General features: G+C 41.2%; 1 protein-coding gene across 2 annotated transcripts in view; it reads left to right on the top strand.

Annotated features, from left to right (window-relative positions):
• The window catches only part of ANKUB1 (ankyrin repeat and ubiquitin domain containing 1), a 31,755-nt gene that overhangs the window by 818 nt on the left and 12,544 nt on the right, over positions 1–18,393 (top strand). The window contains exons 2-4 of one of the 2 annotated variants that reach the window (XM_040234654.1): positions 583–726; positions 9,136–9,352; positions 18,083–18,197. In XM_040234654.1, coding sequence (XP_040090588.1) covers positions 583–726; positions 9,136–9,352; positions 18,083–18,197 — 476 coding nt within the window. The remainder of the gene's footprint in view (positions 1–582; positions 727–9,135; positions 9,353–18,082; positions 18,198–18,393) is intronic. The other variant, XM_040234663.1, reaches the window with a different exon arrangement.

Here is an 18,393-nt window from a genome sequence, read left to right as displayed (position 1 = left end):
CAGTTATCAGACAATTATAGGCAGTCTGGTGAAGCCTATGGACTCCTTTTTAAAAGCATAAAATAAAATGCATATCCACAAAAAGGAAACCAGTTATATTGAAATACAATTTTCAAAAATTAGAAAACAAATTGGTGACATGTGGGTTTCCTTATTAACACAGCAAGTGTTTGCAGTGTGTCTCATAACTATTACAGTTTCAAAGGAGATCAGTATAAATATTTTGAGATATCTCCAGCAACTATAATGGGATATGAAGCTATCTGTGATTTCTATTGCTGACAAAATCATAGGAACAGGCAATTACGGCTACTTTAGTTTGTTGCCTATATGCATAAGGAAAATTCCAATTTTATTTGGAGTTAATAAAAACCAAATACACTTTTTTTCCCATCTAAATTCTATCCATAAACTTTTGGGAATATCTAAAGACTCCAGGTTAAAAACCCCTGTCTAAGACTTCTTCCTTCTCTCCCAAACAATTTTATAATACTCAGTGAAAATGTAAAAGAAAAGAGATTACATGGCTGGTCTAGTAATGTAGAGATGTGCTGTTTTCATAATATGCTATTGATTTTAAAGGATTATTTCCACATTCCTCTCTCTGAAGATGAACAAGGCAGGAGGTATCTGGAGCTGACGTATGCTGGAGCAGCTCTAAAGGACAGCTGGAGTCTTGCTGATGTTGGAATATCATTTTGTTCAACTCTCAAATGCTTTGTTAAGGTATGATGGATGAACAGAGTAACATTTGTCCAAGATGTCTACCTCATTTTGGATAAACTTATGGATAATTCAACCAAAGTGATTTCGTAACTTAGGAAAAGGTTTTCTCTTCTTGCCTTCCCCTCTCTTCCACTTGTAAAACTAGTCTTGGGCAAAAATCCATGCAGTAAGGCAAGCAAGGCATGGAGACTGGATAGAGTTGCCTCATTAACTCCTTTTTTCCCTTCCCTCCTCTTTCCCCGTAAGTTGCCTGCCCCAAAATAGTCATCACAGAGCAACCCGTAAACCAATATGGAAGCAAGAGCAAGGAGCAGATCTAGAATACTGATGTGAGAGAAAGAAGGTTAAGTCACTTCTTTGGGCTTACAACGGATTATGGGAATGAGGAAAGGGAAGAAATTCTCTGTAACAATAAAAATGAAGGGGCAGTTTCTACAATCAAATCCATCAGCACAGCCATTCATGAATTAGCTGTATGTACAAATGGAGACAGCATTTTCCATTTATTCTGTCCGAAATCAGTGGTGCTTAATTTGGGATCCATGGTTGGGCTTTAAGAACAAAATCTTAAAATAGCAAAATATGCAAAACTATCTACCTGGAGACTTTTGAGGTGAAGGATCCTTAACTTTTAACAATTTCTCAAAGAGACAAGCAATATAAGAGATGCTCTCTAAGATAGAAATACTATTCAGTACTAGTTTTCTCTCCATATGAGAACACCAACCTCAAGAAACATAGTAAAGTACATATTCTTGGCTAAATGGGGCACTAATTTTCTCTTATTTAGCATTTAGAAAATGTTAATGGTAGCTAAAGCTAACTCTTTGTTTTCATGTATTTTACTGATAGACTAAGTGGGAAGTCTATTTTTAAAAGGAATATTCTAAAATATCTACTATTATGTATAAAGATAAATCACAGAAAAATAAACATTGTTTGATCCCCATTTAGGTAAATAAAAATACCGTATATTTATATGTGTTTTTAATATCTTATAAGCATTTGTTCATGTATTTTTAAAGTTTATTTTTCATTGCCACAACATTTGTTTATAATATTATATAATTTTAATGCAAACAATATTATATTTCTACTTCCATAAACTCTATGGCATGCTTGTCACTAGAAATTTAGTTTCCATTCATCTCTGTACCACTGATCCCCTTTACCCCTGTCATACCCCTTACCTCCACTTCTTCCTGTCTGCTAACCACTACTCTGTTCACTGTATCTATGTCTTTGGTTTGAATTTGTTCATTTTTTTGGTGTTGCTACTTTGCTTTTTATATTCCACATGGAGTGAAATCATATGATATTTGTCTTTTTCTGTCTGATTTTACTTAACATAAAATCCTCTGGGTCCATCATGTTGTCGTAAATGGCAAGATTTAATCATTTTATGGCCAAGTAGTTCCATTGTACGTACACCCCCACCACACACACACACACACACACACACACACACATATATATATACACCACATCTTCTTTATCCACTCTTTTGTTGATGGGCATTTAGGGTTGTTTCCATATCTTGGCTATGGTAAATGATGCTGCAATGAACACGGGCGGGGGTACATATATCTTTTTGAATTCCTGTTTTGCTGTGCAGAAGCTTTTTAGTTCTATAGTTTGATGTAGTACTGTTTTCCTTTTGTTTCCCTTGCCTGAGGAGACATACCTGGAAAAATATTGCCAAGACTAATGTCAAAGAGCATACTGCTTGTGTTCTTTTCTATCACATTTTATGGTTTCAGGTTCTACATTTAAGTCTTTAATCTATTCTGAGTTGACTTTTGTGCATGGTAGGAGATATTGATCTAGTTTCTTTCTTTTTTCTTTCTTTCTTCTTTTTTTTTTTTGCATGTGGTTTTCCAGTTTTCTCAACATTTATGAAAGAGACCATCTTTTCTCCATTATATATTCTTTGCTCCTTTCATGTAAATTAATTGTCCATATATGTGTGGGCTTATTTTGGAGCTCTCAATTCTATTCCATGAATCTATTTTTGCCAATACCATGCCATTTTTATTAATACAGCTTTGTAATATAGTTTGAAACCAGAATGTGTGATATCTTCAACTTTTTTGTTCTTTTATCTCAAAACTGCTTTGGCTATTCAGTGTCTTCTGTGGTTCCATATAAATTTTAGGATTTTTTGTTGTTGTTGTTCTAGTTCTGTGAGAAATGTCCTTGGGACCTCGATGGAGATTGCATTGACTCTGTAGACTGTTTTAGTTATTATAAACATTTTAATAATGTTGATTCTTTGTTTCTAAATACTTAAGTGTGTATTATGAAGCAAGAACAACATTCTCTTACAAAACTATGGTAATAAGCCAGGATTTTCAACATTGCTGAGATATAATTATCTAACACAAGAATTGGCAAAGTATTTTTTTTTTTTTTTTGGAGAAGGTTAGATAGTAAATATTTTAGGATTTGTAGGCCATATACTGTCACAACAGTCAACTTTTAAAAAAACTTTATTGGCATACAGTTGATTTACAATGTTGCGTTAGTTTCAGGTGTCCAATCATATTGATTCTTAGAATTAATGGAATATCTTTCTATTTCTTTGTGTTGTCTTCAGTTTCATTCAACAGTTTTAGAGTTTTCAGTGTACAAGTCTTTCACCTCCTTGGTTAAATTTGTTCCTAGGTATTTTATCCTTTCATTGTGATTATAAATGGGATTGCTTTCTTAATTTCTCTTTCTGCTAATTCATTGTTAGCATTTAGAAATGCAACAGATTCTTTGTTTTTTCTTTGTTCTTTTTTTTTCCCCTTTGGATGGTAATTGTTCTGTTGGTTTCTGCCATACAACAACATAAATCAGCCATAAGTATATATATATATATCCCCTCTTTCTTGAAGGGTAAGGAGAGCATGGGATGAATTGAGAGAGTAGCATTTTAATATTTACTTACTTATTTGGCATTACACAGAGACATTACTTTGCCAACAAAGGTCTGTCTAGTCAAGGCTATGGTTTTTCCAGTAGTCATGTATGGATGTGAAAGTTGGACTGTGAAAAAAGCTGAGCGCCGAAGAATTGATGCTTTTGAACTGTGGTGTTGGAGAAGACTCTTGAGAGTCCTTGGACTGCAAGGAGATCCAACCAGCCCATTCTAAAGGAGATCAGTTCTGGGTGTTCATTGGAAGGACTGATGGTGAAGCTGAAACTTGAATACTTTGGCCACCTGCTGCGAAGAGCTGACTCATTTGAAAAGACGCTGATGCTGGGAAAGATTGAGGGCAGGAGGGGAAGGGGATGACAGAGGATGAGATGGTTGGATTGCATCACTGACTCAATGGACATGAGTTTCAGTAAACTCCGGGAATTGGTGATGAATGGGGAGGCCTGGCGTGCTGCAGTCTATGTGGTCGCAAAGAGTCAGACACAACTGAGCGACTGAACTGAGTTGAACTGACTTATTTGGCTGCATTGGGTCTTTAGCTGTGGCACAGAGGATCTTCACTATAGCGTTTGAGTTCTCTTATTGTGGCACGTGAGCTTAGTTGCCCCAAGGCACGTGGGATCTTAGTTCCCCAACTAGGGATAGAACTTGCATCCCCTGAATTGCAAAGTGGATTCTCAACCACTGGACCATCAAGGAAGTCCCTAGAATTGCAACAGATTTTTGAAAGTTGATTTTGTACTCTGCAACTTTGTTTATTATTTCTAATAGATTTTTTTGTAGAGTCTTTAGGCTTTTCTCTCTATAAAATCAAGTCATCCATAAATTGTGACAGCTTTACATCTTCCTTTCCAATTTGAATGCCTTTCATCTCTCTCTCTCTCTCTCTCTTTTTTTTTTTCTTAATTGTTCTAACTAGAGCTTCCAATATGTTGCATAAGAGTGGCAAGAGTGGGCATCCTTTTCTTGCTTCTTATTTTAGAGATATTGTTTTTATGTTCTTGAAAGATACCTAATCATCAGAAAAGGAAATAAAGACAATTTCTTCTGCTTTTCTCCCTCTAATATTCAGAAAATTGTAGTATAATACATTTTTAAGCAGATTAAATTCCATGTTATTTCTTAAATGTCTTTCATGTCTTTAAATATGTATATACATAATGTGTTTTTGGAGAAGGCAATGGCACCCCACTCCAGTACTCTTGCCTGGAAAATCCCATGGACGGAGGAGCCTGGAAGGCTGCAGTCCATGGGGTTGCTGAGGGTTGGACACGACTGAGCGACTTCACTTTCACTTTTCACTTTCATGCATTGGAGAAGGAAATGACAACCCACTCCAGTGTTCTTGCCTGGAGAATCCCAGGGACGGGGGAGCCTGGTGGGCTGCCGTCTATGGGGTTGCACAGAGTCGGACACGACTGAGGTGACTTACCAGCAATGTGTTTTTGTTACTATATAGTATAAACGACGGAGAAGGCAATCCCATGGATGGAGGAGCCTGGTGGGCTACAGTCCATGTGGTCGCTAATAGTCAGACACGACTGAGCGACTTCACTTTCACTTTTCACTTTCATGCATTGGAGAAGGAAATGGCAACCCACTCCAGTGTTCTTGCCTGGAGAATCCCATTGATGGGGGAGCCTGATGGGCTGCTGTCTGTGGAGTCGCACAGAGTCAGACACGACTGAAGCAACTTAGCAGCAGTAGCAGCAGCAGGTAGTACATTCACATAGTGCTCAATTCAAATGTTACAGAAGGATATACAATAAAAAGTCTCTCTCCTTCCTTTGGCCCCCAGTTTCCCTCCCCAAAGCAGCCAATGTTCATAATTTTACTTACAAAAATATTTCATAACTTCTGCCAATTAAGCATCATCCATCACAGTGATACAAGCTGCCTTTGCACTGAACTCTAAACTTTCCCTAAAGTTCTAAACTACTAATGACAAGAATCGAATGTAGAGGTACACAACTCTTCCAGAGAGTCCAGGAAGAATAGGATTATAAGTCACAGGACTGGCCAACACGAAGGGTTTAGTTAAAAACTCAAGTTCCACAGATTCTTAATGATCTTTATTTTCTCCTTCTCTGGCAGAATTATATTTAGAGAATTTCCCCTGTGGCTCAGCAGTAAAAAATTTGCCTGCAATACAGGTTTGATTCCTGGGTCAGGAAGATCCCCTAGAGGAGGGCATGGCAACCCACTCCAGTATTCTTGCCTGGAGAATCCCATGGACAGAGGAACCTGGTGGTCTACAGTCCATACGGTTGCAAAGAGTAACTGAGCAACTGAGCATGCACGCATGCATGAAATAGATCTATGTATTTTCTTTATTGAAAAGTAAGACATTTTGTATGTATCTCTTACCATGGTGCCTCGGTTTGCTTGTAAAGTGGAAAACCTAATTTTACATTTGTCAATAATGGTTTGTTTATGGAATTGCTTATTTAACAGTATCTGACTTTCTTGGGTATAACTACCAGTGTTTCAACGTTCAGAACATTCAGGGAGGGATATTAGATAGATAAATGCCTTTTCTATAAATAGATAAGGTAAGTCAGCAAGTTGCTGTTAATCAATGGTTACCTGCTCCTTCTCTGTAAAACCAATATGAAGAAGCATCACCAATCAGTATGCCACAGTAGAACTTAAAATGTTGTTCAGTTGCCAGTTTAGTTAGTTCAGTTCAGTCGCTCAGTCGTGTCCGACTCTTTGCAACCCCACGAATCGCAGCACACCAGGCCTCCCTGTCCATCACCAACTCCCAGAGTTCACCCAAACTCATGTGCATCGAGTCGGTGATGCCATCCAGCCATCTCATCCTCTGTCGTCCCCTTCTCCTCCTGCCCCCAATCCCTCCCAGCATCAGGGTCTTTTCCAATGAGTCAACTCTTCACATGAGGTGGCCAAAGTATTGGAGTCCTTCCAATGAAGTCATGTCCAGTTCTTTGTGACCCTATGGACTACAGCACACCAGGTTTCCCTATCCTTCACTAAAATGGGTTAGTGAACTTAAAATGGGTTTCCCACAAAAACAAAGCTTATAAAATGGTGAAAATACAGAGTTAAAATAGTGTAATGAGAACTGTGTTCCAGATGTGTTATGAATTATTCATTCAATACATATTTGTGGACAGTCCACTCTGTACTGGGTACTATTCTAGGCACTGGGTGACAACATGAACAAAACTCAAGCAATAGTTTCCAAAATACCACAGGTTAGAATGAAGGAGGCAAATATTTATTCATATTCTGAAATGTACCTTTTAAACTTATTTTTCTAACATCAAATAGCAGTTAGTTAGTTATAAGGGTGATTTGGGGCTTTGCTGTTTTGTTTGTACATTCTGCATTTAATTCTTTTTTTTTTTTTTTTTTTTAATTTATTTATTTATTTTTAATTTTTACTTTACAATTCTGTATTGGTTTTGGCATAGATTGACATGAATCCACCACAGGTGTACATGCGTTCCCAAACATGAACCCCCCTCCCACCCCCCTCCCCACAACATCTCTCTGGGTCATCCCCGCGCGTCAGCCCCAAGCGTGTCATATCCTGCATCAGACATAGACTGGTATTTCGATTCTTACATGTTATTATACATGTTTCAATGCCATTCTCCCAAATCATCACACCCTATATATTTATATAATTCTAAATATAAATTAAAACCCAGATCAAGGGCTAACTTCAGGGAAATCAGAGTAATCATAAAAGAAATAAGAAATAACTATTACATAAAATATAATTTTTCTCTCTTCCTCACTATCTTTTTATTCAGATTTCATATGAATTTCTTCCTGGCTATAAATATCATATGGATTAGGAGCCTTAATGGAGCTATAGGGAAACAGGAGCATGATGAAAGACAAAGGGTGACTCCTATGTCCTTTCAATGTTTACTGAGGGAGTTTATGAGGAACTGTTGAGGAAAATGGTTCTAAGCACTTAAAATTCAGTGAGCAGCTCTGCCTGCAGATTAGCTCAGCAGAAGTGAGCTGAACTGCTCCCAATGATCTGAGTCCCTGAAATGGACCTCAGATAAGAGCGCCACAGCCTAAGCGATCATCAATAACACTACTCCTTAAAGGCTCTTTCAAAGATATCTGCATGTTGCTCACACTGTGGCAATGTATTATCTGGGAGGTGCACAACGAATTTCTTGTATTATAGACCCGAAGCAGGGAGGGGTTCCTGCAGAAACCCAAGACAATTCTGATAGGAAGAAGCGGGAGGGGAGCAGGAGTTGGGCAAGGGAGCAGTGACTGGCTGGAGCAGTCACTTGAGGAACCTGGAGGCCAGGCCGGCTTCTCAGTTTTGCTCAAGACCCTGTGAAACCAGTTACTGGGACCCTGGGTGGCAACTCCATGAGCTGACATCTGCTGTGGCAGCATCACGCTAAAGAAAACCAGATCTTCCTGAATCCGCTAAAGAGAAAGTAAAGCCAGGTTCTCTTTTGTTGTGGTGGTTGTAAAACGGAAAATTTTAGTAACCTTTCCTTCCCGCCCTTTCCCCATTGGCCCCTTTTGCTACATTTTTTAGTTCTGGTCTGATTGATTTAACTGTCTTAACAGATTAACATTCTCCTAAACATTCCTTCTTAGCTTTCGGATATCTGAGTTCCATCTTAGATTCCAAAACAAAAAGAGCAAAGGAAACTTTTGTCACTTTTATTTAGTGAAAAGTGAAAGTGAAGTCACTTAGTCATATCGGACTCTTTTCGACCCCATGGTATGTAGCCTGCCAGGCTCCTCCATTCGTGGGATTTTCCTGGCAAGAATACTGGAGTGGGTTGCCATTTCCTTCTCCAGGGGATCTTCTTGAGTACTTCCCTTTTTAAAACAGTAAAAGTAAATACATGCAGTTATTTAAAAAAAAAAAAAAGTCAAACCATACAGAAGAGGAAGAGCATAAAATGATAAGCAAAATGTTACTTCTACCCTGATCTCAGTCCCACTCCCCAGAGACAACCTCCTAGAAAGAATTTTTTAATTGGCTGAGGTTTAGAATCCACAGTATTTCCTTATTAAAGTACATCATGATGGAGGAACTGTTACTAAACTAACACCTCCAGAAGCAGAGCGTGGGTATATATGATCACCACTCCTCCTGGGTATCTGGGCCCATAGATAAGAAGTAAGAAGGGACTCAAAGCCCTGCCAAGTCTCCTTCACTTTTCTCAAAGCCATGCTAAGTCGCCTCTTTGTGACCCCATGGACTGGACTCCTCTATCCATGGGATTCTCCAGGCAAGAATACTGGAGTGAGTTGCTATATCCTATTCCATCAGGGCTCACAAATATCTTCAGACAGAAGTGTGAGACTCAGATCAGAAGTCAAGGCACCTCACTGGCTCTTGCTTGCAACCTTAGTACCTGTGCTGTAGGAGCTAGAGGCACTGAGAGCAACACTCCAAGATGTTTGTCCCTTGTTCCAACCCCCAGACAAGACTTATTTCTGAGTTCTCGCCTTTTCTCTTCCCTTAGGAGGAAGATAAGCCCACTCTCTGTGTGTTCAACGCTGTGACCCAAGAGACCATGGCCATCATGGAGGGCATTTCCCTTCTTGGTAAAAAAGTGTCTGATCTGAGAACACTGATAGCTCTGAGATGTGGCTTCCCCGTGAGTGTCTTCTGTCTTCGGACCCCAGAGGGACTGGAGATGTACGACTGCAACCTGCTCAGGGACTACCAGACAGACCTCGGTACCCCCCATGATGTGTGATAGCACCTACTACTTGGCACTTGGGTTCTTTGATACCAGATGCACAACAGGAGGAGGGGTTGTTTCTAAACTAAAACCTCTATAGGTGCAGTGTGGATGTAAATTATCAAATTTATGTAAATTATCCCCCCTTCTTTGGGGGGTCTCCTTGGTGGTCCAGAGATACAGAATCCACCTTCCAATGCAGGGACACGGGTTCCATTCCTGTGCAAGGAACTAAGAGCCCCACATGCTTTGGGGCAACTAAGTTAGCCTGCTCACTACAACTAGAGAAGCCTGCACGCCACACTGAAGGCCCAGCACAGCAAAACAAAAACAAAAACAAAAAAACCCTCTTTGTTGTCTGGATCTTTAGACTAAGAAATAAGAACCTTCTCACAGTCTTGAGCTTCCCCAGTGGCTCAGCGGTAAAGAATCTGCCTGCAGTGCAGGAGATGCAGGCAATGCAGGTTCCATCCCTGGGTTGGGAAGATCCCCTGGAGGAGGGCATGGCAACCCACTCCAGTATTCTTGCCTGAAGAACCCTGTGGACAGAGGAGCCTGAAAGGCTACAGTCCGTGGGGTCGCAAAGAGTCGGACATGACTGAGCATGCACACACTATACCACACAAGTGGCATTTGTCTTCAAGCACCTTATGACCTAGTTATTTAATGAAATGACAAAAGATAAGTGAGAAAATCAGGGTGACTTTTCTTCAGGCTTGTGCTGCTCAGGTCATGATGAGACACTTTAGAGATTGAAGAGAATTCAGAAATGGCCTGGTTCAACTTCTATTTTTTTTTTTTTTTTTTGGTTGCACCATGTGGAATCAGGATCTTACTTCCCCACAAAGGATCAAACCTGTGCCACCTGCAATGGAATTATGAAATCCTAATCATGGGACCACCGGGGAATTCCCCCAACCCCTAATTTTTTATAGATTTAAAGAAAACAAAAAGATTCTATATGCTTAAATGACTTGCTCGGGGTATGTCAAGGATAACACACTTTAAAATGATCCTCAAAGAAGGAGGTGCTGAAGTTGACATAAGTAGACAGGAGTTAGAAAATGATACAGAAAGCTGTCAGAGTCAGAAGCAGAACAGGGATTTTGCATTGTCACAGATGATGAAGAAGAGACTGTTTGCTGGATGCTGGTAAAAGACCAAAGACAGTGTATGATTAAAAACCTTTTAATCTGGCTTAAAGGTCATTGGTGAGCTCAGAGAGAGCAATTTCAATAAACGGGATGGAGACAGAAAGGTTGCAGGCATTAAGAAGAAGATTACAGGGATAAAGGGCTCTTTTGGTGATAGAATGTCTGAGAATTAACTTATTGATCATTGATCAAAGCTAAACATTTCCTAATGTTTGTGATTTTCTAATTTTATGACTTCAGGTTTAGTGACACTATATAGGTCCAATAGACACAAACATGCACACACACACACACATATACCTTTTCTTGAATCAACCTATACAGGACAGAATGATGCCATTTGGTACTTCTCACTGTGAACACCTCATGGCATGTATTCATGGCCCAGACTAAGCATATCACATCTGAGAGACTATTCCAAGAAAAGGGTCCTGTCAGCTCAGGCCTCGAAATCTAGGTGGGCTCCAGGGCCCCTCAGCCAGACTTTAGGCCACTTAGAGACCTACTGTGCCATTTTAATTCCTTTTATATATGAGAAAACTGAGGCTCAGAGAAGTTAAGTGACCTTGTTCAAGGTCATATGGGTAATGAATAGTCATCTCACATTCAGGGTTGGGCTCTTTCCAACAACTTCTACTGTCAACTCAGTGTCTTTACTGATACCTATTTTATTTGTGCTCTTAAAGTTCTGATCAGTGTTCTGTTTTGATTTCCATTAAGGGAAACCCAAGCCAGAGACATGGTTTCCACGTTCAGAAAGAAAAAGCCCAAATCAGACAGGCAAATACTGTCCCCAGAGTATGCATGAGGAATCCAGGAACTTGGGACATAGGGACCACACAAGGAGACCTTCCCTAGAACAGGCACTGTTGCTTGCCCTTGCTTTCCTGAATAGCTTAGGCATGGTAGATGGGTTTGGAAGTAGAGAGTGGGTGGATCCAGGTTTTGTAAATATATACAATTTGGGGAATCCACTTTAAAAAAAATTAAGAGTAAAGAATTAGACAGTTCACGTAGGAAGAGTCCTTTAAGTCTCATTAGTTTTACTTTCGGTTATAAATTTTAGTTGTACTTTCTGGAGCAACATAGCACTTTAAAAATAAGTTGCTATTTTCTAACAGAATTCCTAACATTACAAAGGGATTTAATGTGTGACAAATGAGGAATTACAGCTCAATTTGGATGGAAGGATTATCCAATAAATGGTGCTTATTAACTCGCCTAGAAATTTGCTAGAAATTCCAAGGTTAAGCATTAAGAGAAAAACCATCCATTGTCACCTTTGATCTCTGAAAAAATTAGAACTGCTTTACTACAAAAAACTGAAATTAATAGTTAAAACAACTGTAAGATTTGTTCACGTAAAATACTCTGCTAGTGAGGGTCCTGGAATTGGCGGTAAGTCTGGATTAACAATTGGTAAGATGGAAGAAGACAGAAGGTGAACCTTAGGGAGATCCAGCAGGGCCCCGGTAGGTGAATCAGCACCAGGAATTTTTTCTGTTTTATTGTTTGGTATTTAGTTGCCAAGTCCTGTCGGACCCTTTGAGACCCCAAGGACTATAGCCTGCCAGGCTCCTCTGTCCATGGAATTTCCCAGGCAAGAACACTGGAGTGGGTTGTCATTTCCTTCTCTAGGGGATCTTCCCCACCCAGAGATCCAACCCATGTCCCCTGCGTTGCAGGCAGATTCTTTACTGCTGAGCCACCAGGAATCAATGAATGAATGACATAAAAGGTAGGAAATGAGACAAGCTGGTTGCTGACACTGGAGCCTCTGTAAGAGAAATTTAACCCCAGAGACTGGGATTCAGAATAAGAATTCTCCAAGTTCCAACTCAGAGAATAGAGATGGGATCTCAGTTCTGAAACCCCAAAGGTAGAGTAGGATACTGAGACTTGTGCTCTGAGGCATAAGATGGGAGCTTGGTCTCTTATTCCTGGAGGAAAACAGGACAACATCTGAGCAGGATGAATAGGAAGAGCAACTTTCCACTAAACTTCTGAGCTGCTGGCCTGCAATCTTAACACATCCTCTGCTACTGAAATTCAGACTGTTCCAGTCATTCAAATGGAGACTATGTGTCCTCACTGTGGAGGACCAAGGAGCCTGGGGTATAGTGCTAAGCCAAAGTTTTTCAATGCTCATGTGTGAGTGATTTTCATAAATTAAAAACATAGTAAGTCACTTAAGTCGGGAGATGATATCAGTATACTTGGTACAGTGTTTAAAGTCTCTTGTTTCTAGTGCTAGTCATAGAAATACAATATTTTATTTTAAGATTTTCTCTTGATGTGGACCATTTTTAAAGTCTTTATTGAATTTGTTACCATATTGCTGTTGATTTTTATGTTTTGGTGTTTTGGCCACAATGTATGTGGAATCTTAGCTCCCTGACCAGGGATCAAACCTATACTCTCTGCGTTGGAAGATGAAGTCTTAACCACTGGACTGTCAGGAAAGTCCTCAAATACTTTACAAGAAAGTTTAAATACAGCAAGAAGCTTTAGAGAAACAAATCTATTATGTCGGGGATGATCCATATTTTGGAAAATGTTTATTAAGGCATTTCTAGAGTGTATTTGTAGAACTGCTACTCAGTCTCTACAGAATAATTCCATAATTCTCCAGCAAGAGAGTGAGTTCTCCTAGCTGAGGCCAGACTTGTGAGGGTTAAGGTAGGCTAGGAGCTTTGAGGGTATTAATGCAGATCAGGCTCTGTGAGTAAACACGCCATCAACTAGGAATCAACCCACAAAGGACAATGAGGCCAAGGTCAAGAAATCCTAGAGCCAAGAGTAAGGGAAGAAGAGCCCCACTTTAAGACTACAGATTGTAACATTCTGTAAAACGAAGTTGCTCAGTCGTGTCCGACTTTTTCCGACCCCAATGGACTGTAGCCTACCAGGCTCCTCCGTCCATGGAATTTTCCAGGCAAGAGTACTGGAGTGGATTGCCATTTCCTTCTCCAGGAGATCTTCCTGACCCAGGGATTGAACCCAGGTCTCCCGCATTGTAGGCAGACACTTTACCGTCTGATCCACCAGGGAAGTCCAAGCACAGCAGAAAACGTGTTCGCTAAGAGAACAAAGAGCTAGAGCTCCAAGCATCCTTACCCTGTCCTGAAGGATCCCAGATGAGCCCCCAAGATGAAAGATTGTTGTTGAATCACGACGCCGGGATTTTTGGCCCCCGGAGGAGAAGAATTCAATCCAGGGCCAGAGACGAGGCTTGATCGCTCAGAGCTTTTGTGTAATAAAGTTTTATTAAAGTGTAAAGGAGATAGAGAAAGCTTCTGACATAGGCATCAGAAGGGGGCAGAAAGAGTACCCATCCTGTAAAAGGGAGGGATCGAAAACAAAACAAACAACAACAACAAAACTACATGAGAGGGACCAGCAGGAAGAACATATACTCGTGTGGGTGTCTACCTGTGAAGCGGAGGCAAGAAGGGCAAGAGCAGAGAAGCAAAAAGGAAAGAAAGAGAAGAAAGGTAACCGAAAAAAGGAGGCTTTCTAAGCACTCAAAAGAATCCTAGAGACGTGAATTCCAAGCCAAATTCTACTCCCAGCTCACTGAGTAATTCAGACAAGTCTCCATGGGCTGGTCTTTTAGGATCCTTTTTTTTTTTTTTTTTTTTTTTTTGTGGCTGTGCTGGGTCTTTGAGAGGGCTTTCTCTAGTTGCAGAGAGCGAGGGCTCAGGAGATGCCCTGAGGCATGTGGGATCTTAGTTCCCTGATCAGAGACTGAACCCATGTCCCCTGCAAATTCTATACCTTTGGACCACCAGGGAAGCCCTGGTGGATCTTCTTATCTTCAGCCTTTTGTGACTCTAAGGTTACTGCTGTTATGAATACTCTACCTTCCTTCTTTCTCACCTGTAAGTATTTATGGTGAACCTGTCTGAGCCTGAGGATATGCGTGGATGAGCCTAGTCACACACTGTTTCATCATCACTTTGGCATGCAACTTCTGGGGCCATCATATTGAGTCGAAAGCAATCAATCCATCTGCTGTCCAGTGACCCCAACTCTCCTAGCTGAGGCAATTAGAGTCTCTCTTGGAGACAAGCATAACATAGAGGACAGGAACAAGGGCCCATGAGCCAGATTGTCCAAGTCCAACACCTGGTTCCACTACACACTGGTTATGTAAAACCTGGGGGTTACTTCATCTTACAGTGCCTCAATTTCCTCAGCTGTCAAATGGAGAAAATAATACAGCCCATCACTTAGGGTTGTTGTGAATTTTACATTATGAAATTATTCATGTACTTAGAACATATAATAAGCATTCAGGCTATTCATATTCAATATATTACTATTATTATTATTAACTATCATTCTTGTGAATTCAAACTGGGAAAATTAGAGAGACAAAACTGGTTATTAGTAGGAGTGAAAAATGAAAAGCGTCAAGAAGTAAGGTTGGGTTACAGCAAATCCATGTGGCATGCATGCCAAAGTTGTGATAGGGCAGAAACTCCGGGAGTAAGCAGGGCAGCTTGTCAGTGGAGAAAGGAGAGCACACAAAGAGACCTAGAGGGCATGAGAGAGAGATCCTGGGACCCATGAGAGAGATGGCCCATTTTGAGAAGTGTCTTGGTTCTTTAGAAATCAAGATGTTGTCATTATCTCGATATAATAAGCCCCATTTTCTTGAGGGTCTCCTTGCAACCCAACAGCATAATTAAAATAGAGCCCATAGACTGGATGAAACATAATGCTTGGGCTCAAAGAGTTCTCTTTTAGTGTTTGTCAACTGGCAATTCCAAAGCAAAAATGTATGTTCAATGACAAAGAGTTTCCAAGTATTCTATGGTAACCAGCTGAACAGTCATTCATCCTATTTGGAGAAGTAAGAGGATGGTGCAGTCAAAGAGGACTTCCTGGAGGCGGTGATGCCAGGATTGCATCGTAAACTATTGAGAGGAAAGTGGGAGAATCAGAACAATTTAAAAGAAGGGATAGCAAAAGAATCCACAAATCCAGAAACAGCCTGGGGTACACAGAGAAACACAGGCCAGTCTACTGAGCTGCTAAGGGTTAGGAGGGCAGTACATGGCCAGAACGTGTTTGAGCAGTGGGTCAGAACTTCATTCAACAAGTATTTACTGATCGTCCACCATGAGCCAGGCACCTTTCGGGAAAACAAGCACAGAGTTGTGAGCAGAGTAGCAAGTTTCCAGGGACTTCCCTGGTGGTCCAGTGGCTAAGACCCAATGCAGAGGGCATAGGTTCAATCCCTGGTCATGAGACTAGATTCTACATGCCACATCTAAAGATCTTGCATGCTACAACTAAGACCAAAGCCAAATAAATAAAAGTCTTTTTTTTTTTTAAAGTAACAAGGTTCCTACTGTCTTGAAGCTCACTTTTCAGTGGGGAAGGCATGCATCATCCAGCAGAAAAATATCAAATTTTAAATAGAATGAAGAACTATAAAAGAAAGCAGAAGGGAATAGAGAGTGGTATGATAAGGTGGGGAGAGGTTATTGTAGATGGTTGGCTAGAGCAGGAGATGACATCCGAGCAGAGAATTGAATAAAGACAGGGAGGCAATGGGGAGCTTCTCAAGGTAGATTTAGGTGAGAGATTATCTAGGCCTTAAATAGGACAGAACTGGTTGAAATGGAGGTGAGAAAACAAGAGTAAAACTGTCAGGTCTTAGTGATGAGCTTCCCAGGTGGCTCAGTGGTAAAGAATCTGCCTGCCAGGCAGGACACACAGCTTCAATCCCTGGGTCAGGGAGATCCCCTGGAAAAGGAAATGGCAGCCCATTACAGTATTCTTGCCTGTAGAATCCCATGGACAAAGGAGCATGGTGGGCTACAGCCTATGTGGTCACAAACAGCTGGACACAACTGAGTGACTAAAGAAAAACAAGTGATTGTATAGATGTTGGGGGCATGAGAGAAAGGAAGGGATGGAGAACAACTCCCAGGTTTCCAGGTCAGGCAGCAAGGAAGGAAGATGGTGGTAACACAAACTGAGACATGGGACAGGAAGAAAAGCAGGTTGGGGGGGAAAGGGTGTCTTTCACAACAGTAGGTTCTAGCATGATCCCTTGGCTGGTGATGTCCCCGGCAGAAGCAATCTGCAGCTGGAGCGGAGGCCTGCCTGGAGTTTGCAGACTCAGGGGTGAGGGCACAGGGGTGATCAATGATGCCATCAGTGGCACTGAGGTGGCCTGTCAGTCAGCCAACAGACTTGGAGTGGGCATTTGTATCCTCGCAGAGGACCATCTATGAGCACTCAGCAAGCGGCAGGTTGGTGTAGTGAGTCCTAAAGGATCTTCCTCTTCAGTAGGCCATGAAAAAAAATGTCCAAACTAGTAAAATGATTTCAAGTACTGACAATAGGGACTATGAAGAAATAAAAGTAAGGTCACAGCATAAGGGGTTTCGGGGAGGGTGGGTTGTGGCAGAAATTGCTTTATCCATGGTGACTGAGATGGTCCTCTGTGAGGATACAATGCTGAAGGCAAAGCTAAGTAACAAGGACACTGCCCTGAGGACCTGGATAAAGCCCCTTTGAAGCAAAAGAAATTGTAGGTCTTTCGATCCTCAGATGGGAGTGGACTTAATGTATCTGAAGAGAAGGTGAATGGTCAGAATGGCCAGAACAGAGTGAGGGAGGCAGGCTGAGGGAGCCAGGTCTGAGGGGGTCAGATGGGGAGGAGCCCGTTTTTGTTTTTTTCTCTTTCTGGTCGCACTGCAAAGGTTGTCTTTCACAACAGTAGGGTTCTAGCATGATCTTTTGGCTGGTGATGTCCCCGGCAGGAGGAATCTGCAGCTGGAGCAGGGGCCTGGCTGGAGTTTGGACTCCAGCCAGGGGATCTTAGTTTCCTAACCAGGGATCAAACCCATGCCCCCTGCAGTGGAAGCATGGAGTTTTAACCTTTGGACTTTCAAGAAAGTTCCCAAGACTGGGTTTTATCCTGAGGGAACATGTAGAGTAAGAGCAGAAGCCTGAGGAAAGATTCCTGGGAAACACCAGCCTGCAGGACAAAGGGAATGTAGTCACAAAGCCAGAGCAGGCAGGCTTTTGTGGAACAAGTGATAAATTCTCCAGCTGCAATGCAATTATGTTCATAATGCAGAATGGCTCCTGTTTTGTGAAGACTACAATGCAAGGATTGTTCGTCTTCACCCGTAGCCCACAACATAAGCTAAAGGCCCAAGAAGTCCATATGTCCTGCCACCGTTGAGTTTCTCTTTCAACATAACAGCTTACATTTACATGGTGATGTATAGATCAGCAAGGAATCAGTGTCCATAGGACTACTTTAAGATTGCTGCAGAAAGAAGTCCAGCATTGTATGTTTTCACTGTGCAAATGAGAAAATGCGAGTATACAGAAGTTAAAAACTTTTTCCAAGTTAATGTAGGCCTAAGCTAAAGACAGCATCTCTCTTTCTCTTGCACCTTTAGGCATCCCTGTTTCCTTATTCAAAGGCTACTTTTCGTTTGGCACCTAGTTCAGGCCAGTTTGGAGAAAGCTATCATTAGATGTTTTTTGATTACCAAACTCTGGTGACTCTAACCATCTCCACCTCTCTTTATCCACAGGCACAACACTTCGCTTGGATGTCTGGGATGGATGGAAGGAGTTTCTGATGGGTTGCCTCCTTGGACAAAAACTTCAAGTCCAACGCTATTTATCAAGTGAAGGACCAGTCCTCAAGTATGAGATAAAGCAAATGCTAAACTAATCAATTTTTCCTAAACTCTCATAGGAACTCTTTAGCTGGGGTGTTGCTCCACGAAAGTTCCCCTTAGACATTTTTATTGCAATATATTCTGGAATAAGACAGCAAGGATGTCATCAGGGCTGAGAGCCTTTGGTGATTAATTGCAATTCAGGAAGGCTTTCCTTATAC

Source organism: Oryx dammah, unplaced genomic scaffold, assembly GCF_014754425.2.
Source record: "Oryx dammah isolate SB20612 unplaced genomic scaffold, SCBI_Odam_1.1 HiC_scaffold_2, whole genome shotgun sequence".
Taxonomy (NCBI): domain Eukaryota; kingdom Metazoa; phylum Chordata; class Mammalia; order Artiodactyla; family Bovidae; genus Oryx; species Oryx dammah.
Note: the sequence above shows the minus strand (reverse complement) of the source record. Positions and strands in the feature narration are given on the sequence as shown.